A 27,102-nucleotide genomic window follows, 5' to 3' on the forward strand; every position below is an offset into this window, starting at 1 on the left:
CTATGTTATTTATGTTCTAAGGCTTGAGACTATGCCATTTCAGTTGATCCAGTAAGACTCATTAAACTGATGGTGTTAAATACACTTAGAAGAGAAATTTCAGAGGATCAAACTTTTGGAAAAAAAATTCAGTATCTAAAAGTGTCAGATACAAAGAGGTCTGTTTTATTTGCTACTGAACTTTTTGCACTAGAAAATTCCTGGCACTTTTTAGAAACACAATGTTCTCACTTGTTGAGTTAATAGATCTATAAAAGAGTTAATCCTTTTTCAATCTGAGACAAACTAGATTTCTTGACCAAAAAATGTTTTCCTCAAGATTTTCAATATTTCATCACTCCTTTGGCATTATTGCCTAGAAAATTGATTCTAATGGTTTTTATATGCATGTGAATTACTGATGAACTAAGTAGACTTCCAGGCACCAACCTTGAGACTGAAAAGATGAAGCCGCTCTAAGGCCATGGATGTTCGCAGGGCTGAGAAGGCATTCAATGGGTAGAGAGAAAACAATGACAAACTTGTACCTCATTTTTTCTTAGGTTGGTCCTAGAATAGAAGGCAGGTGTCTGAAAGATGGTGCCAAAAGGAAGAAGAGGAAGAACTGTGTAAGATTTTCAGAATCCCTTTGTGTCAGGGAGATTGTTGAGGGGGTAGTCATAGTAGCTCTCAGAAGCAGTATTTCTTGTGTCTTTCTCTCATTAATACCTCATTTCCTTCTCTAAGGTGGATCCTGTTTTAGTGGATAATTATTTATTATTCACACCGGCACTGATGTATCAGAGTTGATTTTCCACCATTTTAATTATTTCTCAGGGCTGCAGATATAAAGGGCAATGCACGAATTGAAACATATTTTTGGAGTTCAGCTTGTAGCACTGAAAGCTCAAGAATGGACAGAAAGCATGGAAAATATGTGGTGAATATTGAACACTCTGAAAACCCAGCAGTGAGTATTGTTGCTGTAGTTTAATATTTGCCTATATTGCAGTCTATCAGCATTTAACAGCAATCTAATCTTTTTACTGCAATATAGTTAATGTCATAATTTTGCATTCTTCTCCAAAAGGAAGAGTAGCCAGGTACTAATTTTTTCCTTCAACATTTCATGATATATTCTGCTCTATTATACTTTAGAAGTTATTTACTTATATACAGCATGACCACGTGATATAAAATAAATAAAACTTTCAATATTCACCATCATGTAAACATAAAGCTCCAAAGATGACTTTGGTTTAGTTTTGAAATTATATTTTTACAATTTCATTCTTAGATTTTATATATAATTTCTAAACCTGTCAAAACTCACATTTCTAAATATGTTGGAAATCCAGAAAATCCCTGAAAGATATCCTCTGAAAATCCCTACCTTGAATGAAAATACGATCATTCTGTCTATTTTAAAATCTTTTACACCAAGAATCAAGTCTTCACTATATAGTTATAAGAGGTCTCTTTAATACCAGAACAAAGGATGGAAATGTGCTAAAAATTGAAATGGTCAGTTAAAATTCACGCCAGAAGAATAAAGACAATATTTTGCCTTTGCAATTTGGAGCTGTGACAATCGGCCTGTATTAATCACCTACAAAATAAGCCAAAGAAGATCAGCTCCAGTTGTTCAGTAAGTGTTAGTTGAATAAGAGAATCCCACAGAGGATTCCTGGTTTACTGAAAGAAAAGGGGTTTGTCCCTCTGAGTCATCATACAAAGGACCCTCCTGAGGCTGTTCTCTTTGTCATTGGTCTCTGAATTTGACACTCTATAATTGGATCTTCGGGATGATGGAATATTCAGATGGAAAAAAAGAAATCCCTTTAGCCAAGTATTCATCATCTTGATAGTTTCTCTAGATAGCAACAAACTTGAAGATGTTTACAAATACTATCTTAAGCACATTTTACAGCATATGTCGGCATAGCTGACAATATTTCAATTACCGTGGATAGTTAAGGCATAGTAATAAAAATATTTTTCTCTTAAGACCAAATTCAATAATAGAATTAAAAAATGAATTGAAAATCACAAAAAGGAAATAAATTTTGGTGTATTGTTTTTCTGTTGGGATATATGAGAACTTAAGTTAATCCTTATAAAGTTAGGGGAAAAGCTTATAGACCTTTCCTTGGTAACTATTGTTGCTGTACTCCAGTTGCCTATGGCCATTATTAGCTAAGGCTGACTCTCTGACTAAACGTTATTCACAGCTCTCCAACTATTCCAGTTTTGTATAGAGGCTTTCCTGTACTAAGTCAGAGGAACCCTGACCCAGCAACGATTATTACTTGGGTTACAATATTACCCTGAAGCTGAGCCTAGTTCACAGGTTCTCCACCCTTGGTGTAAATGCCACCCATCATCTTCCTTCTTTGAAAGGGTTGGGATTCCACCAATGCCAGAAAATTCTGGAAAACTGGTCAGGTGAGTGAGTTGTGCTTTGTTTACCAAGCACATTAAAATATCCAAGTTCTTCAAAATATCCAGGTTCTTCAGCCACAGGCAAACTGAATAATAACTAAAGCAACAAAATCAGTACTTAGGAAAATAAGCAAGGTTGTTATTAAAGGTAAGGCCAACTTTGCTCAGGTTTACCTAGTGAATAACATGGACTTTGTTTAATCTTATTCAATAAAAGTGGAGATATTTTCTTTATTTCTTTGATATAACACTTATAGAAAAATCTAACTTAGTGAACTCTTTACTGCCAAGAGTATTCCATCTTGTCTATATTTAATAACAATCATTTAGTTTTGATATTGTTAATGATAGTTCCCAGTAGACCAATGACTTTTTACAATTCTAGTCTGACAGTTTTATGGAACTCATTGGTTGATGGGTCAGCAATTTTTATAGCTATTTAGTAATGGGTTTTAAATCAACATGGTAGGAGACAACTAGTATTTGTAGCAGGAGGAATAAAAACATTAATATGATATTAATGATAATGATAGCTAATACGTATTGAATGCATACTATATGCCAGACATCACTCTAACCCTTTTCATTAATCATGAATCCTCACAGCAAATCTATAAGTGTGGGTAGTCCTGGTAACCCTTTTTTGAGAATAAGCAAGAAGTGGCAGAGATGCCCTTGACTCACAGAAAACTTATATTATTATCCTATGAGATGAAGACCCCCAGACAATCCTATATTATTTTTGAGATTTGACAAAACATTTTGCCCAGATACATAAATTCCTGAACTTCCTGCTCTGCCATTTTCATTTTATCTTTTTCTTTCTCCTCTTTTAATGCACCTCTCCCCCCAGATCTTTCCCACTGAACTCACCCATTTTCAATCTTTATTACCCCCTTTTCTCAACAATGTTTAGCAATGACTGTATTTATTTAAATAATTATACACAAATATCTGTTTTCCTCTCTGTTATATTAGCATACAAACTCCCTAAGCGTAGAGACTTTTGTTGTTGTTGGGAACAGTTTTTACACTGCTCTGTGTCCAAGAGGAACCCAGCAAAGACATATCACAAACTGGACAAAAGACTCATCTTCTGTGTTCTTGTGACAGGCTTGCAAGTTCCATTGAGTAGAGCATCATGTGAATTATGCAAAGGAATCTCTTTGAGAATTTTTCACTAGTTTAGTATAGTATACACTATATTAATATATTATTGTAGTTTAACATAATAACATGCCATATATACTTTAGTAGAGTGGAAATTACACTGGCCTTACCGCTGGAATGTCTGGGCACCAGTGCTTGCTCTTGGGTCATCATGAGATAATAATAGTACTACTATTATTACTACCAATAATAATAACTTCAACTCTTTTTGCTTCGATAGTCTCATTTCCAAAATGACCTGAACAGGTTGTACCTGATAAGCTGCAAGAACTTTTTCAGCTCTAACATTCTGTTCCTTATATGAATTGATGTTTCCTAATATATGCTCCACCGACAGCATCTTGCCACATAAGGGTATTTAATACATGCCTGTAATATGATAGAGAAGATGGAGTCTATACATTCCTGATCTGGAACATTGATAACTTACAAAAATTAGTCAAAATGTACCATAGAATAACCTGTCTAGATTTTTTTGTCTTCAGAGGATAAGAAAACATTAATTTCTTTTAAAAGTTTCATTGTTCTTTCTTTTAAAAGTCACAGTCTTGCTTATTTTTTTTTTAATTTTTTGCGGTACACAGGCTTCTCACTGTTGTGGCCTCTCCCATTGCGGAGCACAGGCTCTGGACGCGCAGGCTCAGCGGCCATGGCTCACGGGCCCAGCTGCTCCGCGGCATGTGGGATCCTCCCGGACCGGGGCACGAACCCGTGTCCCCTGCATCGGCAGGCGGACTCTCAACCACTGCGCCACCGGGGAAGCCCAGTCTTGCTTATTTTTGACTGAAGTGTTTAATTTTAGAAATTCAACACCACTGCTTCCTATTCACTTAACACTTCCAGTCATGTGTTCAAATGACCAAGAGGCTCCACCTTCAAGTGCCGTAACTGGTGATGTCCCTTCCAACTTAACTGGGGTCTGCATGAACCCAAGAGTCCTTGCACACTCAGAATGACAACACACAGACTTATCCCGCGCACAGGTAACGTTTGGTATAGCAGCTTTTACCCAGGTTGGGATGTGCTCTATATGGGGATGTATATGGTCTAGTCTTTCCCAGGAAGTGCATTTAATTGTTTAATTCACCTACATTCATGTTAAGCATTTGCTGTGTTCTCAGTATAATTATAAGTCACTATGAGGTAATCTACTAGAAGGAGAGTATTTGATCGCCTCTGTTTTCAAGAGCTAATGTTCTTTGAGCACTGGGGGCTCCAATATTCTCATAGATAGAGAACACATATGAAAATAAAAGGAATAAATGTAAAGTACAAATGCAAGTTTGGGGAGGGGCAGGGGAGCAAATATGTCAGCAATGTAAAGATTAATTCACTAATTAGACTCTGATGAGACACTGGGTCATACTTGAAACTTCAAGGGTCCTACTCTATTGTGATCACCTTATTTTCTTATACTGTTCCAGCCTCTGAATCTGTATGTGACACTTTCTACAGCTCTCTTGGTTCTGACCTCTGGTGCATATAACCTTGACATAGAACCCTGCCTCCATTCTCTGGATTTTCTCCCCTAGCTTTGAAGACTAGATTTAGCTCTCCTTGTTTCTTGATCTTGTCTGTTGGCTGAATGAACTTTACCTCAGGACTGTATCCCTGTATCTTCAGCCCTAGTGTAGAAACTTGACATTGACTATAAATTACTTACTCTGCTTGGCAGTTTGGTTGGGTTACCCTGACTCTGGAATCCCTATCCTCTGTTGCTTAATCTTGCTGTGGAGGTTCAGTAGAAAGAGTCTGAGCTTTGTTACTTGATTCTGGATAAAATATATAAACTATTGATACTGTTGCTAGGTCAATGTGAAAGAATAAATGAGTTAAAATGGGTGGAGACAGAAAATGTTTCTACTTGTTTGCAGAGGTAAAAAGCAGAACTGAAAGAGGTCTTAGATAACATATAATCTGGTGGTTCTTAACCCTCGCTGCATATTATAATCATCCAGGGATTGTTTAAGAAATATTGGTGGCTGAGCCCCACCCTAGATCAGTTAAATTAGAAACTCTGGGAGCGAGGCCCATGTAGCAATAGTTTTTAAAAGCTTCAGGTGAACTTAATGTGCAACTAATGATCAGACTATCTGATCTAGTCCCATTCCATCATTTAACAATCAAGGAAAATGTGGCCCAGGAAATTTAAGAGATTTTGCAGAACCCACATAGCTTTTGCCAGAAGTGGCTGAAGTAGGAGGAGAGCTTAGGTGTCCTATTGTCTGGCTATGTGCACTTTATTTCACTAAGCTGCTCTTTTATAATATTTTCTTAAGGTAGTATTATAGCTCCTCCCAGATGTGCATAAGTCTTTTGCCACATTCCTTTCTTGAGACTCCTTTGTATTACCTTCAATATAGGTAAAGAAGATGATATTTTTTCCTAGGTCTAACTTGGTCTTAGTGGCCCTTATTTCCTTGGCCTTGTGGACCTCGTCCTCATTCTGCTTCTGCTGCCTTGGAACTGCCACCATTTGCACAAAATCCTGACTTTTCTACAAATATCACAGCCCATATTTTGCAACATTTAAGACCTGCTCTATTCTGTCTGGAAGGCACAAGTGTTGTAGTTGTATTCCATTCTTCGAGGGTCTTGCTGTCATCCAAATGATAATGAAATCATTAATCATAATGGACGATTGAAAAATTATGTAGGTGTCACAGTGCCAGGAACTCTGCAAACATTATCTTATTTTCCCTCTCATCATTGGGAAGCTTCTGGGAGTTCTTTTCATTGTGCACTTTCAGGTATTTTAAGCCTTCAAAGGATATAATGCACTCAGGTAAATTCTCTGTGTCTCCCTAGTCATCCTAGGTCCCAGGCAGCTACTTAGATTCTGGATGATAGGAAGTTAAAAGGATTATTACCAGGAGTTGATTCATCACTTGGTGACAGTATTTCTTAAAGGTTTAGGAATACACTAAGAACAATTTTGAAAAACCTCACAGTGTATCATTCCTCTCCTGATAACACAATCACTGACTGATACTCAGGTATGTATTGGGGCAAAAATAGGTGCATGAGGAGAACTTGCTGTGTTGAAGGTGAACCATGCAGCCTTCTGCCTGGTGAATGGAGGTTGGGAAAGGCATTCCCAATCAGCAGAACTGTTTGTGCCAAAGTCTTACCTTAGGAGTAAGCATGGTGCATTGAAGAAACAGTGGAGGCCAGTGTGGCCCCGGGCTATTGCACTAGTCCAGGACAGAGATAAAGGAAGCTTGGACTAAAGTGGTATCAACAGAGATAAAGTCACTAACATTGGGAGATGTTTAGCAGATAAAGTTAAAAGACCTTGGGAATAGATTGGGAGATTTCAAGGATAATCCCTTTGCTCCACTTTATGAAATTGAATCAAATGGATGGTAGTGCCATTTAGTGAGATGTGGAACCTGGCCAGGTTTCCCTAGCAAGATCATGACTTTGGGTTTGGACACAGTGAGACAACTCTGAGGCATCTGAGATGTGCTGTTGTGTAAGCATTTGAGGGCTAGAGGGAAGGGCTGGATTGGAGATAAACTTGAGAGTCATTTGCATGCAGATGGTGGTTAAATCTGGCCCACTGCTTATTTTTGTAAATAAAACTTTATTGGAACACAGCCATGCTCATTTGTTTACTCACTGTCTATCGCTGCTTTAACACTATAATGGCAGATTGGTACAGTTATGACAGAATCTGTATGGCTCACAAAGCTGAAAATATTTACTGTCTGGCCCTTTACAGAAAAAATTTGCTAACCCTAGACCTAGTGTGAAAAAAGACAAGGGCCAAAGAATGTCAAGCAAAGGGAGCAGATGGTTCAAGAGAGAAGAGGAATGATCTTCAGTGGCAAATGCTACTGAGGGCTTAAGTAAGATGAGGGCTAAAATACATCAATTAGATTTTAGTGAATGCATGTCATTGGTGACTCTGTTAAGAGGTGTTTCAGAGGCATGGCAGAAGCAGACGCCAGACTGGGTTAGGTTGAAGAGTGTGCAAATGGAGACAGTGCATTTAGACAACTCAGGAAATTTCATTTGCCAAATATAAAGAGAAGTAGCTAGATGGGCATTTGAAACCCGTGGGAGATTTTCTTGTTTAAGATGGGAGAGATTTGAGTGTGTTTAAACGTTGAAAGGAAGAAGTCATTTAAGGGGAAAATGGTGAAGTATTCAGTCCTGGAGGAAGGATAAATAAAAAAGTTGCTGAGGAGGTCAGAGGGGTTGGGATCCAAAGACAGATTGGCAGGTCAGCTTCAGGCAGAAGGAGGGATAGAATCTTTTGTGTCAATCAGGGAAAGAAGAGAGTGGACTTGCAGGTTTGGTACCTAGTGGGGGTTTGAAAGAGTTTCCATTTGATGGTTTCAAGTTTCTGGATGAAGTAGAAAGGAAGTAGAGTCATTTGATAGGAATGAGGAGGGACAATTTGTGTGTGAGAGTTGGTGGATGGAGGTTACAGGTATAAAGAGAGGGAAGAAGATTAAGGAAGTATTTTGAAAATGAGAGCATATCTTAATCAGAGAACTATCATAGGATGGTAGAGCAGTACAGAAAATCCATCTGAGGATGGTGGTCATACATTTTTATTGAGTCTGATCTGCCCAGGTGCATGACTTTCCCCAACAGTGCGACTGTTCAAGGGAAGCTCCGGAGTAAGAAGTCACTTGTTTGCCAACTGGAAAAACGGAGAAGAGGGAAGTGCAAGAGATTTTAGGGAGTTAGTAAGTATATTGAAATAATGGGCCTTGGAACAAATGGTGGATATGGAGAGATGTGAGTGAAGCCAGGGCTGCTGGGCTGGATGTTTTAATAAAACTAAAGAAAGGTTGTTACAGGAATAATTGAACAAACAAGCTGGAAGGAGAGGACATGGTGGTTAGAGCACAGGATTCTTGAAGAAGTGATTCTGGAAGTGGAGCAGGTTGGGGTAATGACAATACCCAGGGGAAATTTGGGTGTATGGCAGAGAATTTGCTATTAAAGTTTTGTTCTGCTTATGTGAAAAAACAAAAGGCCCCATATTCACCATTGGAAAATAGAATAAAAGAAGATGAGATATAGGCAGATTTTTATCTCTTCTAATGTTAGAGAAAGCATGCAGTTACTTCCATCGGGATAAAAATGTGGACTTTAAATTTCTTGAGAGATATATAGGAATTCAATGATGTTAATGCACCTGGTTATAAATAACACAAAAGAGATCATAAACGACAAGCATTTTTATCTTTCACTACTGATATTTTTTATTTACACTCTTCTTAGATGAAAGAAAATTGCTACAATAACTGGTCTCTGTGGAAAGTCTTTTTGGCTTGTCTCTTAGCCTGTGTGATAATGACAGCAATTGGCATACTTATAATAAGCTTGATGAATAATAGGGGAAATTACAAATCTTCCATTGTTTTCCAGCTATCCCCAAAGTCGGGGAGCCTATCATTATTATTCCTTGGACCACCTCTACTACTTCTCAACCTACAGTGACCACCAGGTCAACAGAACTGACAGCTACAACCACTTAAACAGAATTTACTATCTCTGCCTTGTCCACTGAACCTACAACCACAACAACCACAACCATCGGTTCACCTGAACCTGCAACCTCAGCGGCCATGACCATCGCTTCACCTGAACCTGCAAGCGCAGCAGCCACGATCACAACTTCAAGTGAAACCACAGCTGCCTCTGCTACACCAGAACCTTAAACTACAACTACTGTAACTTTCACTTAGCTTACAAAACCTATGGTCATCACTCTCCTTCAACAATCTGTAATCTCCACCTATTTCTCTGAACCTGCAACTGCAATGCCACCATTATCACTTTAATCTACTAGAACTACCACCAATCATCAAAATGTTCTCTTCTATGGCAAGTTAACGTTTAGTTATTTTCACTACAAATTAACCTACAACTATCTTCCCTCACTGGCTCTTTCCTCAAATTGTAGCTACCTCTTCAATGGCTGAGTCTATATCCACTGCTATTGCTACATTATACCTATAGGAGCTACCATGATGCCATTTGAAGAAAAGTAATTTAGACAGTGAATAATGGAAAAAATTACCTTAATTTTCACCATGTCAACACTTAGGTCTTCCAAAACTATTAAAAATGTCTGGTTTTTTTTTAAGAGCTGTACACCTGAAACTAACACAACATTGTAAATCAACTATACTTAAATTAAAATTCTAAAAAAACAACTGAACATTGAAGCTATAAGAACCTTCTTTTTTTCTATATTTCCAAATAATATAATTTCATATAGAAAAAGTAACCCAATTTGTTCATTTAGAATGTCTTTAAGACATTTTATATAAAATCTTAATGGCAAAATTAGCCATTTAGAATTTTTTCAAAGATTTTTTTTTTAATGTGGACCATTTTTAAAGTCTTTATTGAACTTGTTACAATATTGCTTCTGTTTTATGTTTTGGTTTTTTGGCCCAGAGGCATGTGGGATCTTAGCTCCCTGACCAGGGATCAAACCTGCACCCACTGAATTGGAAGGGGGAGTCTTAACCACTGGACCGCCAGGGAAGTCCCAAAACCATTTAGATTTTAATATGTAATGATTTCAGTTCAGAGCATTGCATTCCTCTGCAGACAAATTACACACATAAAGAACACATTTTATACTGGGGAGATTTAAATTTATGTAGGGAAAAAATTTTAATTTATAATAATTGTTTCCTTTACAGTGAAGCTTGTTGTGTTCAATTTTTCTTTAGATTTTAATTACCTTTTAAACAACCATATTCTATTTACTTTAATATTTGTGGATTTAAAATAGAGATTCAAAGTGCATTTGAATCTCTATTTTAAAATTAAATGATTAATTTTCTGCAATCTTGTAAATCAGTTAATTAAAGACTTGTCTTAAGTCCCAACTATGTGCTTAAGTACAGAAGATGCAGAAGAAGAAAACAGCAATGCAGATTAAGTAGTAAATTCATTAATTTAGACTCTTAATTTTGAATTCTTAATAATTCTAGAAGATTTAAATAAGTTGATGATACTCCGGACTTACTAAATCAGGATCTTTAGACTGGAACTGGTAATCTATAATTTAAAAAACTTTATATGGGCTTCCCTGGTGGCGCAGTGGTTGAGAGTCCGCCTGCCAATGCAGGGGACACGGGTTCATGCCCCGGTCCAGGAAGCTCCCACATGCCGCGGAGCGGCTGGGCCCGTGAGCCATGGCCACTGAGTCTGCATGTCCGGAGCCTGTGCTCTGCAACGGGAGAGGCCACAACAGTGAGAGGCCCGCGTACCGCAAAAAAAAAAAAAAGAAAAAAAAAAAACAAACGGGAAAAAAAACGTGTTGGAAAAATATTTACAACACTGAGGGTAGAAGAATCATTGGTATCTTGATACATGAAATGTTCACTGGAAAGAAGAACACTGACCCATAATAGTTAGACAGTCATAGCACATAAATATGAATAAACATAAATACAAATATGAGTAAGCACATATATGATAGTTTGTAAATATGACTATTGAATGATATTTAAATGGTTATTAATGTGTTTAATTTCAGAGCTATAAAACAAAGGAAATGACTACACACACACACACACACACACACACACACATTCTTTTTCCTGACCTGAAAACAAAGACTGAGGAAATGGTCAAAATGTTCAAAGCAGGGAGAACACAGTAAGTAAGGTGGTCTTGTGACACTGTTAGTGACATTGTAACCTGGTACAATTGTCTTCATCAATTTGACAGCAATTTTTTTATCAAGAGCTTTTGATCTACTCAATTCCACTTTTTTTGAGGGGGGGTTATTTTTTATTTCTATATTTAAAAATTTTTATTTGAATTTTTATTTATTTATTTATTTTTATTGGGGTATAGTTGTTTTACAATGTTGTGTTAGTTTCTATTGTACAGTGAAGTGGAGTTCCCTGTGCTATATAGCAGGTTCTCATTAGTTATCTACTTTATACATATTAGTGCCACTTTTAAATTGCCACCTAAAGAAACAATGCAAAATTTTGAAAAAATATTTTAAAAAATAATTATTGTATTGACTATTATGTCTGCAAAATAGAAACAATCTAAATACTTAAGGATGGAAGCATGGTTAAGTAAACTATCTTACTTTTTGTGTAACTGACTGTTGTACAACCAATAAAACACATTAAAATGAATTACAAAAATAACTATCCTTAGATATACATTGAAAAGTGTCTGGGAGGAACCAAAACATTTAAACAGTTGGGTAAGTGATGATTTTCTTTAAATTTTCTGAATTATCTTCAAAATAGGTTTATATTACTCTTCTAATTGGAAAAAGGTATATGAAGTCAGATGTTTCATAAACTAATGAAAAAATGATAAGAGAAACAGACAGTAAATTAGGGGCAGTGAGTAATGGAAACTAAAGTTAATGAATTTAAAGTGAAATAATGAAGCATCCTATATGGACGCTTCTTTTATTTTTAATTTTCAAATAGTGGTCATAGAATATTGTTATAAAATTGAGATACAAAAGGAATCCAAAAGATCATAGGTGAATCCAATCACATATGGTACCTCCTATCTTATTTACATCAGAGTATCTGGCTACTAAGTGATTTGTCTATTAGATTCAGGTCTGAAGAATCAATTTTCTGGTTCTATGTGGGATTTTGACTTAGATTAGGGATTGAATTTCTGCTCTGCAGCAACTGTTGGTTTTGCAACCTGAAGAACACTTCTTAAACTCTTTGAGTCTTAGTTTCCTCATCTGTAATATGGACATAATACTTTCCCATAGAGCAATTTTGAGGATTAAAGTGGTTTATGTACCTATCATTGTCCCTGACAAATAAGTGTTTGTTTTTATTAGTTTGAGACAAATGCTTTCACGAAGAAGCATTGAATTATATGTGTGTATATATATATATAATATTAGTAAGTATGAGTATTCCACTCAATGCCAGAATTATTAATATTTATGTTAACATAATTGTTAGTATGTATATATACTTATACACAAGTACATGGTATATATATTTTGATATATATAAATATATTATGGTTAATATTTATATATACTGGGTTGGCAAAAACGTTCGTTTAGGTTTTTCCATAACATCTTATGGAAAAACCCAAACAAACTTTTGGGCCAACGAAATATTTGTTTACATAATTGCTAGTATTTTGGTATATATGTATATTTATATACATATACATGTTATCGACAGTTGACCCTTGAACAACAGGTTTGAACTGCATGGGTCCACTTATATGAGAATTTTGTCAATAAATACGTACTACAGTGTTACACTACCTATGGTTGATTGGATGCACAGATGTGGAACCACAGGTAAGGAGGGCTGACTGTAAAGTTATATGAGGATTTTTGACTGCAGGGTGTCAGTGCCCCTAACCTATGCATTGTTCAAGGGTCAACTGTATATATGTTTTACTATATATTTATGTAATAAAACTTCATTTATTCTAGGGTGTTTTAACTTCTATTGTTTTGATGTATCAATTTTTTTCTTACTCTACTGGGCTTCTAGATAACTTTCTAAAAATCCTACATTTTGCTATTTGAGATTCCATAAGCAAGTCAAATATTGATCTTCCTTTCTTTTGATTTCTAGATGATCTCCAGAGCCAAGAGGAAGCACAAATGGTCCCAATATCCATGCTCTCTGGGCAACATATTTCATTTCTTTGTACTATTTTGAACTGCTTTGAATAGTTGACATTTCTGGGATTCACAATTGGCTCCATAATTGTGACATATAGATAAACTTCCCATTTCAGAGATATTTACAACAGAACCCAGAAACATAATCTCTTCAGTTCTTCTAAGGATTCTGAATAATTATCTCTTCTTCTTTTTTCTTTGTGGGTAAAGCAAAGGAAGCCCAAGAAATGTCACCAGAAATCAATACTTAGGTTGACTGCTATGCTCTAATGCCTTATGATCGTGGCTGGGAACCAGCATTCAGTAGCTGGGAAAGGGGCACGACCCTATGCTCTTGCCACCTTCTCCCAAGAACAATGATTTAATCTTTGATGGTCAAGGTGGAGATCAAACTTGAAGGACTTACGGCATGAGAACTTAGATCAGTCCATAAATTTTATGGTTCAGGTTCAAGTTCAAGGATTGACAAGAATTAATATACTTGCAGAATCAGCAAACAAACAGAGCAGACGATGCACATGAGCTGATACAAAAAAATGTGTCACCCCAGTGCCAACCGTGTTTCCTACTGAGAGGTGCCAAAGTTCCGTGGTCTCAGCACCTTTTATGAAGTGAAGAGCTAAGACCCCAGGAAGCCATTTAGGCTGGTGTTGAAAGAGTAGACAATCATCAAGCAAAATCAGACCTAATTACCTTAAAGTGATTGTATTTTTTTTTTTGCAAGACCACAAGTATGGTAACTAGTTTATTTCATGTTTTACTTCTTATTGTGCCATCAGGCCTTGAAACTAAAGGTGTCAGTGAATCAAGCCTAACCAAGAGGCAAATGGGCCTTCCAAATTATTTGTCAAATAGTTGCTGTGAACACAGAAGAGAGAGAGTTGAAAAAAAATTCAAAATGACTCGTGTAAGATGAATTTTATTAGAGCTGGCCAATGTATTTTGATAAGTACTTATTTTTAGCATGTGGTTGATATTTATTAAATAAACACCCATGTTATCATACTCAGGACAAAAACAGAACACTTCCAGAATCCCCAGAGACCTTCAATGTGGTATTCGGCCCCAATTCTGCTTTTCTCCTTCCCCTGAGAGGTAACCACCACTATCACAAGTTTTACGTTAAATATTTCTTTGCTTTTTAAAATAGATGTTTCAAATTTGCATTTGTCTGATGTTTTCTTATTATTTGAGTGAGATTATACATTTTTGGGAAAAATACCTAGAAGATATATATCCTATATCAAGGAGTTCATGATGTCAGTATGTCATATTACTGGTGATGTTGGCCTTGATCACTTGGTTAAGGTAGCTTCTACTGGATTTCTCCACTGTAAAGTTGCTGTCTTTTCCTCTGTAGTTAATAAATATCTTGGGGAGGTAAAAAATAAAATAAAATAGATGTTTCACTTACATATATATCTCCAAACAAGATTGTTTGGTTTTAACGTCTCTGTTATTTTTCCGACTACATTATATTTGTGAGGTTCATGCATTTGATATGTTTAACAATAGTTCGTTCATTTTCTTTGGTGAAAGTATTTCACTGTATAAATATAACACAATTTACTTATCTATTCTGCTGTGGATGTATATTTGGGTTGTTTTTTAAACTGACTAATAATGTTACTATGAACATTTCTGTTTGTGTGTGGGTGCATGAGTGTGTGTGTGTGTGTGTGTGTGTGTGTATATGTATATATATGTGTGTGTGTGTGTGTGTGTGTGTGTGTGTGTGTGTGTGTGTGTGTGTGTGTGTGTATTTCCCTTGGGAACATACTAGGAGTGGAATTGCTTCATCATAGCTCATAAGTATCTTCAAGTTTACTAGATAATGTCAAATGCTTTCCAAGTCATCTTACCAATTTATATAACTGCCAGCAGCATATTTATTTAGAACTTCATTAATGATTTACTCAATAAGATTTCATAAGTTTTCCATTAAAAGTATTGCACCTCTATTAGTAGATTTATTTCTAGATGCTTGAAAATTTCTTTTCAATATCTCTTTAAGTTTTTAGTTTTCTGAATATTTGTTGATGATACACAAAAATTTGAAATAATCACTTATACAAATAGAAAATACTTTCTTAAATTATTTTTGTATACTGATTTGTATCCACTAATCTTGCTAAACTCTTACTTATTCTAATAGGTTGCTTGTGGATTCTTTGGATTTCTATGTTTACAGTCCTGCTATATGCAAATAAGAGCATCTTTCTTCCTTATATAGTGGACTTCTTATTTTATTGCCCTGGTTGGGACCTTCAGTACACTACTGAGGAGCAAGCATCATAGTGGACTCTTGTCTTGTCACCTTTTCTTCTCTCCATTTTACATCTCAACCCTTTTGACTGAGATTCCTTTCCTTCTGCATTTCTACCCTTTGCATTTCTTTCAGTGAATGCCTGCTGGTGAAAAACTTAGTCAAATTGTGTTTAACTAAAAAATGATCTTATTTTTACTCTTTACTTGATAGCTATTCTTGCTGAGCATAGAATCCTAGCTTGCCAGTGATTGTTTTTCAGTATATTGAAGACCAATTTAATTGTCTTTTGACTTTCACTTTTGCTTTAGAGAGGTCATTATAATAAAATGTAATAGCTACGTTTTTTTAAGAAGGTAGGAAGCCAGGTTCCTGATGCTAAGTTTTCCAGGTACTTTATCTTATTCTTTGCTGCTCTAAGATTTATACTACCACTGAGAAGTTTGAATTATAAGTTGAAGATCCCAAGTTCTCCAACCATTACATAATAGTGGACTCAGAAACAATCAGAGCAACACAGGATTAATGAAACAGGATTTGTTTTGGCCATAAGGCAAAAAAAAAAAAAAAAAAAGAAGAAGAAGAAAGCAACTAACAGTGATTTAAAGCATAAGTCATCTATTGTTTTCTTAATGGGAAGTTCAGAGATTTGGAATTCAGTTACATAACATTTTTTTGTGAATACAATATTACACACAGGAAGACATGTCTGCTCTTGAACTAGGATATATGTTAAGTCTATTAATGGTTTGGAAAATTCATGTCACTAACTACTGCCTCCCTACCCAAAGTTGGCCTATACGAAATGCATGACTAAAAAATATCTTGAAGTCATTTTTTCTCTATTCTATACTGCTTGCCACTTTGCTAAAGGGTCAGACTGCATCAGCTCTCAGATTGTTGTGAAACATCACCACTTTTGCAGGCTCTATCAGGTACACTTTTCCTAGTGCAAAGTGGAAAAGTACCAAAGATGGTCTTTCTTTTCTAGTTCCTGCACATCTAAAAGATCAGTATTTATCAGAAACAGTGACAAAATAATTCATAGTCTAAAGCAAGATACAATGTGCTAAGAAGCAGATAAGATTTACCGTGGATAATCCTTGATTTGTGTACTTAAGAGTTACTGAGGTGCACTTATTTCCTATTTTTATCTTTAATTCTAGCTAAAGCTATTTTAATGTTTTCTTTCCCCTTGTCTATCTCAGTAGAGCCACTGACTTCCATACAGAAGATTTTACTCACGCACATTTATCATGATCCAGTAATCTTAATATTGTCTTATTTTTGGACAGTTTTGAAATTAGTCATCGCCATAATCCCTCTATTTAGCCACAGAATTTTACAATATCCATAATCAAGGAGTGGCTTTGTAGGCTTTTTAGAAGCAAAAACTAAATTCCTAACCTGGGAGAAATCAAGTTTCAGTGACTTTAAGTAAATTTTGTGAAATAAGGAAGGCAAAGGTTTACATCTGCTCAGAATCCTAGACTCTTAAAGTTGAGATAGTTTTCTGCAGGTCATTTTGGGAAGGGAGCAAATTTTTCTATTTACATTTTCCCAACTAACATAAATTGTGTACTTTGGGATTTAATTTGGAAGTTTTCCCAGGAAACAGATGACTATTACTTTGCATAATCCAGGTGGAGCAAATACACAATTATTAATTTAGCCTAAATTCAGTATTTCCTAACTTCTAATCCACAAAGTGAATACAGATATCTTTGGAGCTCCATTGGAGATACCAACCCCTTCAGAATGGACAGCCAACAATGGCAGCATGCTGTGGACAGTGAACAAAATGCAGCTGAGTTGGTGAGTTTTGTACATACCCTTTAACTGCTTTCATGTCTAATGTTCTTGCTTTCTACATTTGACATTTAACCTTTCCAAAAAACGAAGTTGCCTCATATTTCACAGAAGATGCAAAATGCCATTGCTTTAATATCATATATACATCATTTTATTTCCTTCTCCTTTTCATAATATATTAAATATGAGTTATGGTGTTTCCCCACACGTCAAAAACATTTATACAATTTATTCCATTAAGTCAAATAATTAGTTAATGATGAGCAAAAACCCCCCAGTAAAACCAACTTTTGAGGCTGTGAAAAGGAATGGTTTGAATTTCCCAATTTTTAGTAATCTGGCAGGCAACCTATAACCTCTTAGGTCCCCCAAAACAAAGGGTAGAAAGTTTTTTTAATAATTCTTTTTTTTTTTTTTAAGATTTGGTTTTAACAAATTTGTTCTTTGTTTTGTTTTGTTTTGTTTGTTTGTTCTGTTTTTAATTTCTTTTTGGCTGCATTGTGTCTTCGTTGTGGTGCGCGGGTTTCTCTTGTTGCAGAGCACTAGCTCTAGGCGTCCAGGCTTCAGTAGTTGTGGCTTCCAGTCTCTGGAGCACAGGCTCAGTAGTTGTGGCACATGGGCTTAGTTGCTTCACAACATGCGGGACCTTCCTGGACAAGGGCTCGAACCCATGTCCCCTGCATTGGCAGGTGGATTCTTAACTACTGCGCCACCAGGGAATTCCCTTTTATAATTCTTTATGAGTTTATTTGCTTATTTTAAAACATGTGGAAAAAACAGAAAATTACAAATAAAAAATTTTTAAAATCACCCATGATCCCTCCCAGAGAAAATCACTGCTAATATTTTGCTTCTTGTCCCCCATCCAATTTAATTTTATTCTTTTGATTGCTTTGTTTTGTCACATGAAATTTTTGTCAATTTACCTAAATTGTTTCTCCAAAATTCCATAAAAATCTTAATTAAAATTCAGAGAATTGAGAGCTTATACTACAGAAACCTTTTATAAGAGGACATTTGTTCACGCTGTTTTTTTGTTTCTCAGTAAAGTTTTATGGTTTTCTTTACATAAGTCCTATGGCATTTTATAGGCTTAGCTACTTTAAATGCTTCATTACTACTGTGAATAGCAGTTGCTAGTACACACACACATACTCACACATAAAACAAGTGCTGTTACACATATGTTTTATACGTTTATAATCAGCCAATTTGATGAGATCTTGTAACTTTCGATAGGTTATTCGGCTAAGTATTTGGGATTCTGTTTGTAAGCAAACATATCATCTGCAAATAATGTTAATTTTATCTTCACATTTCCATTATTTTTACACACTGATGAGAACTTCTAGAAAAACATTACCAGATATTGGTGGTAGGAGACTTTCTTCACTTCTCCTGCCTTTGAAGGAATGTTGTCCCTGATGTTTCACTGTTAAATATGATGGTCATTTCTTTGAGGTGGACATTCCTTGTCACATTTGGGAGTTGTTCTTTCCTTTTAGTTCTTTGAGATTGGTATTATTTGTCTGCTTTTATCAGTTTTGAATGATGAAATTTGTTAAATGAGCCTTGAGCATTGAGATGATTATTTTATTTTCCTTCTTTGATCATTTAATATGAAAAATGTATTCATATAATTCATATCACTAAACCATTATTAGAGTTTCAGATTTTCCTAGAACTTGGTTAGTTCTTCATTTAATACAAGTTGGACTCTCATAAGTTTTTTTACATGTTTTATGTGTTTATTTTACTGGATAAAATAAATTTTCTTCACCCTTAAAAATCAGGGTTGATTGATTGCTTATTTTAACATTCTTTCTCTGTAGTTACCTAGAAATCCATACTGTTCAAACAAAGGAATGCACTGTGGTTGTAGATTGCCCATCGCGACCTTACAGCCGCAGTGGGTGAGATTTGGGGCCCGTGGTGCGGTGGGGAGTCTTCAGTAGTACTCTGGAGTAATGGTAAGCCGGGATGGCAGGCTCTGCTCTGTCAGCCCTGCTGCAGGGTTCTCCTCCCCTTCAATCCCTCCCCAGCCACACCCCTCCTTGGTGGCTGTGTGCTTCTCCTGTGGCATCCCACCCCACAATCTCCCGCTAACACCGCAGGCCCCAGCAAGTTATCAGTGCTGTAGTCTATGTCTGTAAGATCCTACTCCATGCCGGAGCTGACATCTTTTTAAGCTCAGTGAACTTCCTTTTATTTATGTTTAAAAGATAAAACTGTATTTAATGAATCATTTTCTAGTTATAAAATCTCAATATGTCATGTGAACATGGGAGATGACAGTGAGTCAAAGAAATACCTGTAAATTTCCATCACTCAGAGATAACTAATCTACATGTTCTGATATGCGTTTTCTTTATTTTTTCTCCCCTTGAGGGCTAATTAGATAATTAATTTATACTGCAATTTTAGTAGCTGATATATAAACTTAATGTGATATATTCCTGAGGCAACCTATTTGCATTTGACATGATGCCTTATTGCTTTAGTACAAAGGATTAACTAAGAGGGGAAATTTTGTCCTTATGGACTTGTGGACAAGGGGTGTGTGTGTGTGTGTGTGTGTGTGTGTGTGAGAGAGAGAGAGAGAGAAAGAGAGAGAGAAAGAGAGTGCGCTGATAAATTTGTTTGTTTAAATTGCGGCATTTGGAGTAATGAAAAAATTAGCCATATTCTAATTAAAACCATTTACTTAAGTTACCACTGTCTTATTGCTGAAATATTCACTTTTCATAATCTTTTGCAGGTGACAGCAAAACTGTAGTCACTCTGGAAACCATTTCTGGTGTGTCTATTGGCCTAATTGCTAGGACCCTTGCCGTTCTGCTCTTATATTTTGTCCACTTCAGCAAGCCCACCAACAGTACCACCATCATCATTCACACAGACAGCAAGTCCAATCATGTCATCTGCATCCCTGGTTCTGCCCCATCTCCTGCCTCATCATCCCTGCCTGGATCTCAGAGCACTCTGCCTTCTACCCCTGTGCCCAACCAAAGGTCCCCACCAAGGTACCTCCATCTCCTATGAAGATGACTAAAACCACAATGCGAGGCCATGAAGTTGTCACTGAAGATGGAGGATAACGTTTTGGGGGCCTTTAGCCCTCCTCAAGCCAGATCAACATCCTTACTCTGAAGGAAGCACGTCCAAGGTATTCTTTCCTCCTGCCAAGAGGTTCCACAGCATTTAGCTTTATGAGACCTGCCCCACTTGCTCAATCATTTGCTGTATTCCCATATGAGAATGACTCCAGTGTTCTCAGTCTTGGGCCCTCCAATATTCAAATGATTGGAAAAGAATTTCAATTGAGCTAGGTTGATTCATCCAGGCTGGGGCCCAGTGTTTCCTTTTCATCCTGTACAACCAATCTCAACTTCACTAATGAGGATTTTGACGGCTGAGGAAGTTGCCTGCTTCCTGTATGCTGGTTCTGAAGCTGGTATTTTTCATCCAGTTGTTGATTATTTCCCAATCTCATATACTTGGCTATTTTCAGCACTTCTATTCCAGTAAGGAAAGAAGGAAATGTTTAATTAATGTGGTTAATGAACATAACTTATTATATAACTATTGATCATTACAGAAGCTTTCCTACTATTGGGGAATTCAGAAAAGAGGGCAGATCAGTGAGATTAGAAATAATCAAGGAAGGTTTTAGAGAAGGGCTGAAAGTTGAACAAGGGTGAAAGTTTAAATTTAAGGAGAGATAATTAAAACAGAAAATGAGAGGGCTAAGGGAGTTTAATAGATTTAAAATCCAAACCACATTTATGGATAAGCACACTTACCCAAAATACTTCAAATGTAACAAATGATATATTTTATATATCTGCACTTTTTTACTGATAGTGTCAATATTATTTTCTATACTTGATATTTTGCTTAATCTCTAAACTATTATAAACTACTACTTATAAAATTTGAACTTTTAAATTGTTTTGTACTTCATGCTATATAACTTTGAGTGCACATTGCTTATAATTTTCTATGAAACACAAGAGTCTTGTTCAATATTACTTTAATACTCACTAGAAGCATCCACATTTTATTCTGGAAAAGACTGCAGGGTTAAAATCAACTTGCCCATTCCATCCTCAACTTCCAAACTCTACAAAAGAGGAAGACTGTTCCAGGGAAGGGCACTCTTGTTCAAAGACTCAGATGCTATGAGTAGACACGGGAGCCTGGATCTGTTTTGCATACCATCAGAGGTTCTAAATAGGTTCCAAAAGTGTTTTTTTTTTAAGATTTCCTAAAGCAAAAGATTTTGTGTATATGCCATTCTAGGTTGATTTGCTGTAGTTAATCATAGGCCATGTAAATTAGTACAGACCTTGAGGCCTTGCTGAGTAATTAGGCTCTGCAAAAGAAAGATTAGAAATGTGATCATCGCTAGGTAATTATTATTTATGAGCAGCTAGTATTATTTCCCAGACACTGGGAAATGTAAACATTTGAGTCTTTGAAAAATAATTTTTCAAACAATTTACCAACATTATTTGATAATAGAATTTAAGAATGATGAAAGGCATTATATAAATTTTAGAAAAGAAATTTCATAAAGCTCTAGGTAAGATGAATGAGCAAAATGGAGAAAGTGTGCATGCATTTCTCCCTGGTAGAGTTTTAAATCAATTCATTTCTATTGTGTTTTTGATTTAAATGCTTGTGAAGAAGAAAGATTAGATTCACTAGGTTCAAATGTGCTTCCTTATATGATTTAAACTTTGCTTTGTAATATAAAATTTAAAAAAGCTTTTAATACAAAGACCTAAAATAAAGGCACTGTTAATAAAGAATTTAAAAGAAAGTTTTGTATCCTAGAAGCCATTTTAAATAACTAGATGTTGTGATAAAAGCTGTTCTTTTCTTCCTTTGCTCTTTGAGATAATACAGAATGCACTTGGTAATATGGGGAGAATAACTTAATTGTGCTTAAGGAATCTGCTCTTAGCAATGAATTTCCTATGTTAAATATTGGAGGATATTGTAATTAGGGTTATCTGAGTTCATCAGGTTTCTGTGCTTTATAAAATGGGGTTGTGAATGAGCTCTTGGATTCATTTTTTGCTTTAGACTTTTACGGTTTAATAAAATCTTAAAGTATTAAGCAGCATTGTGGAAAAAGTCTTCACCAGTTAAAATACATAACTTGGACAAAAATTTTACAAAGTACTATGAAAATAGTGAAGTGTGCATATTCAATAAATAAGTAATCACCCAGTGGTAATGATATATTCACCAAATATTAAAACCATATATATGTTCTAATATTTATTATTTCAAAAATTTATTCACTATATTGAATGACAGTAATATATTTTAAAACAGTCAGGAAATTATTTAAAATATCTTCGACAGGACTTCCCTGATGGTACAGTGGTTAAGACTCTGTGCTTCCACTGCAGGGGGCCTGGGTTCAGACCTTGGTTGCGGAAGATCCCGCATGGCACAGCCAAAACAAAAACAAAACAACAACAACAAAACAATATTAAAAAACTAAGGATTATCTTAAGAAACCCAAATTTAAAAATTAAATTAAAAAAATATATCTTCTACAAGCAATTTTTGAGTCCATTATTTATTCTTAAATGCAAAGTAATTCTTTGCATTGTGGGATTAAAACGTTAAGTTTTCAAATACACTTCACCAAATAAGAGTGTAACTAACTTCTTTGGATGCATTACTAAAAAATGTTCTATTGGGCATTTTGTTTCCAAAATAGATCCATTTACTTACACTGAAAATCCACTGTAATAGGTAAAATCTGTACTCCATGATATGTCCACAATTATTTTAGGGGAACCTTTCAGAAGTTATACTGTGTGAGCCATTCACTTTGATATTGTGCAGTTTCAAAAGCTTTTGAACCTTGGAACCATCTCTACTTTGAAACAAATTATTATTTGCGAACTTTCACTTGCTTACTCTTTAAATTCTTTAATAATCTAAGTTTCTCATTAATTGCCATTATAGTGATAGGCAGCTAATATCAGTGTTATGATCAAGTCAAACATGTTTCTGGTTTGTCACATCTCTTGCTAACTTTGGCCATGGCATCCTGAGAGCCTTTTCCAAGTCGTGTAGGAGTCTCTCTTTGTCATTCACAATGGTCATTACCATCAAACAATTGCAAGCAGGCGTTGTTCAGGGCTAAGGGGGAACTCCTCAGCTAGAAAGAGTTCCCTTTGCCAGGAAACGAACAGCAGAGTGAGCAACAAGCTTCCCCAGCCTTTCAGGGCACTGCATGAAGTTCCTGCTTCAATTTTATCCTACCTAGACTGGCAGAGCTAAGAAATATAGAACTAGCTAGTGCTAGGGAAGAAAAGCAGGGGCTGCAGATAGCTGCCACTCAGCAAGAGTCAATGTGGTTCACAGTGACCTGATGGAACTTGAGGATGTTATGGTAAGTGGAATGAGCCAGACAGAGACAATTATTATATGATCTCATTTATTTGTGGAATATTAAAAAAAAGCTGAAATTATAGCAACAGAGAGTATAATGGTGCTTACCAGGAGCTGGGAGTAGGAGGGAGTGGGGGAAATGGAGAGAGGTTGGTCCAAGGGTATAAACTTCTAGCTATAAGATGAACAAGGTCTGGACATCTAATGTACAGAATAGTGATTACAGTTAATACTACTGTGTTAGGTACTTGAAAGTAGCTAAGAGAGTAGATCTTAAATGGTAATTATGTGACATGAGAGATGTTTAGCTAAACTATGGTGGTAATCATTTTGTAATATATAAGTGTAACAACTCAACATGTGTATCTTAAACTTATACAGTGTTATATGTCAGTTATATCTCAATAAACCAGGATAAAATAAGTAAAAAATAAAATACTTGCTCACAACAAGTAATGTCATCTTTTCCAGCCTCAGAGTGGATGTGTTTGCTCTGAAATGTAGTTTGATTTTTAAAAATACTGCAAGCACAGATACTTCTGCATCAGTTGTATTTGTTTCTACATTTGCAACTGTCCTACATGGAAGACATGGGCTTATCTTACAAATGGAACAAGAAGCCGCAAATTATTATTTCCGGCTACTACACCAGGGACCTCTGTATCAGTTATGAAAAAATTCAGCTATAAGTTGAATAGATGTTCCTAAACAGTAATAAAGTTATGGAAGTTATAGAAAAATAATATATAGAAGCTTGTCTCTCATATACATTAAAAGACTGAAGGTAGCTTTTGAAAAAGTAATTTTTTGGTCATAAGAGACCTAGACTCCTTTATCTCATTGTTCTACATCCTCAGTATCTGGCTTCTATTTCCTGGTTCAAAATGGCTGCTTAAGCTCCAGTCATTACATCTATATTCCAGTCAACAGAAAGGAAGAGGGATTAAGGGCTTGATCATTCTTCTAAGAATATTTCTCAGAAGTTGCATACAGTAAGTTTATTATAGCCCATTGCCAGAAATTCGTCATATAGCCACATGTAGCTGTAAGGAAGACTGGAGGATATAATGATTATTCTGGGTGTTTGTGTGACTAGCTAAAACTGAGGTTTCTATTTATAAGGAAAACAAACAGAATAGATATTGGGGCACAATCCAGAGTCTCTGCCCAACAATTCAAGCCAAACATTTTTAGATGAAGAAGTAAACATTTCACTCCAAATTCCTAATCCCTTTATGAGCCTCAGCTACTCTTTAAACTCTTTTATAAACAGTCTGGCAACCGCAACATTTTAACAGTGTCTAATAATTGTGAATCAGATGCGGTCATTTACAGCGTCACTGAGTTGGCCTCAGGTGCCAAGCACGACGGCTGAGGATTCAAGTCTCCAGGAGTTTCACCTGGCACAGGAGAGCACCAAGAGCCCCTCGCAAAAGGAGGGAGATCATGCCTGATGCTTTTGTGTATCTGCACATGTGTCTGACATAGAGAAACTACAAAGCAAGCATTTGATGAATTAAATCACTAATTACATCCCAGAAACATCATGTAGAAAAGGACTGTGGAGATTATCCAATCCAAACTCTTCACTTTTGAGATGAAGGACCTGAAGCTTGAATAAAGCTTGGCCAGTGCTGGGTGTATGCAGGTATCGTGTAAAGGACTTTGTGTTATTTGCCCAGCAGTGCATTAGTGTTAAAGCTGAGACTGCATGAACTCAGATCTGGGGCTCTGCACTAACATGAAACCTTTTCACTTTATATTTTCTGACTTCCATTTTGACTTGCTTCCTGCATGTATTAATGTGTTTTAACTCACATTTTATTAATAGCTACCTCACTTTTATGTATTTTTATTTCCAGTTGGAAGACAGGAAATCATGTTCTCTGATGCCATTTTACTCTTTATATTTTCTCCATTGTATCTTCAAGTTTACTTTTCATTTTCCCCAAGAACCAGGTTTTCTTCTTTCCAGGTTGCAAAAGGTTTTATGTTTCTGCCTTAACATAGTATTTGAATAGTTAAAATGTACAAGATCTAAAACTAGGCAACCAGGACTTGAAACCTAGCTCTCTCACTTACTGTGTGACCTTTGGCAAATTACCTACCTCTCTGTGCCACAGTTTTCTCATCTAAAATGTGGAGAAAAAAAAAGACCACATACTGCATAGATCTATTTTAAAGAGTTAATAGCTTAGTAAAACAGCCTGGAAAATGTTCAGTGAATGTTATCTGAGAATGATGGTGACTTCTTAAGTAAAGGATGGTATTCTCTTGCTACCTAGCATGTTTTTGGCCATCTCTCCTTTTCTAATAAATAATTTATTCAAAAAATTACAATTAGTATTGACATTTAAGAAAAATGACACAAGATAGTTGAAGCTTCTGAGTAAGTATTATGACATGGTTACCTCAAAGCTGAATAGAGATTAGACTTGGGTGGAATAAAAATTAAAGTGTGTGGAGATCAACACTGCAATGGTTGGAGGTGAAGGTCGAGTGGGAAATAAAAGGATTCACCTTCCCTCCTGCAAGAGCCGCAGAGTGAGTGTGCTATCAGCTGGCTAAGAGAATTACACTTCACACATCTCCTCAAAGTGAATAATAGCTTTAAAAACAAATTTAGCTATTTTTTAAATTATTAATGGAAACCAGTGAGGACCATCTTAGTACAGAAAATTAAGATTTAAGATGCAAAAACGATTTTAGTGAATGAAATACATGTTTATATATTTTAGTTTATATAGTACTTTAACTTCTCATAGACCGTTTCCCCCAAGGACAACTTAGTAACATACACACATTTAAACCTATTGCTCCTGACAAATAGGCTAGATTATGCTGGTCCCTGGGGGTGATTCAGGGCAAGTGGGTAAATTCAGGTACTTCTGCAGGTCTCTCTCTCTCGTCTCTTGGGCAAAGAGTTCTTATCATGCCAGAATGTCTCATGAGAAGCTGATTTCCAATAAGTTAGAAAGATTCTCCCAAGAGTCGACAGTTGGTAAGTGGCAGACGTAAGGCCTCCATCCTGTCTTCGTGGGTCCAAGTGAGGTGTGTGAGAGGTGAAACTTGGACTGGAGAATTTCATATTCTACGTTCTGGTTGGCAAAGCCTCACCAACGGCCAGTAGATACTGGAACATAACTATAGCCTGTTTTGTAGCCATATTAATTGCCCTAGGAAATTCTGATAAGTGTCTCTGGTTAGGAATCATTACTTCAAGCCTAGATATGTATGAGAATAGCTCTGGTGAAGCTCAGTCTTCAAGGGGTCTGTACTTTACCTTATTATTCCTCATCATTTTCAAGAAAGCTTGTTCCGCTGCTCAGTGGGATATGAAGTACCAGTCTATTCCAGCAGAACTTTACTTATCTGGGATGGC

The 27,102-nt window shown here is 36.0% G+C and overlaps 1 protein-coding gene across 1 annotated transcript; it reads left to right on the forward strand.

Annotated features, from left to right (window-relative positions):
- Positions 1–463: 463 nt before the first annotated feature.
- On the forward strand, positions 464–9,051 carry LOC132435769 (dynactin-associated protein-like). Its single transcript, XM_060027784.1, has 3 exons — positions 464–498; positions 817–949; positions 8,833–9,051. Exons 1-3 carry the CDS (start codon positions 464–466, stop codon positions 9,049–9,051), a joined length of 387 nt encoding a protein of 128 aa, XP_059883767.1.
- The last annotated feature ends 18,051 nt before the right edge of the window (positions 9,052–27,102 follow it).

The sequence above is a fragment of the Delphinus delphis genome, chromosome 13 (assembly GCF_949987515.2).
Source record: "Delphinus delphis chromosome 13, mDelDel1.2, whole genome shotgun sequence".
In the NCBI taxonomy this organism is placed as follows: Eukaryota; Metazoa; Chordata; class Mammalia; order Artiodactyla; family Delphinidae; genus Delphinus; species Delphinus delphis.

What these genes read in the sequence shown, in the direction of transcription:
- LOC132435769 (XM_060027784.1), top strand. Translation starts at nt 464, where the DNA reads ATGGATGTTCGCAGGGCTGAGAAGGCATTCAATGG. An exon ending in GCTGAGAAGGCATTCAATGG is followed by an intron (nt 499 to 816) that starts GTAGAGAGAAAA and finishes ATTATTTCTCAG; the next exon opens with GGCTGCAGATATAAAGGGCA. An exon ending in AACACTCTGAAAACCCAGCA is followed by an intron (nt 950 to 8,832) that starts GTGAGTATTGTT and finishes CACTCTTCTTAG; the next exon opens with ATGAAAGAAAATTGCTACAA.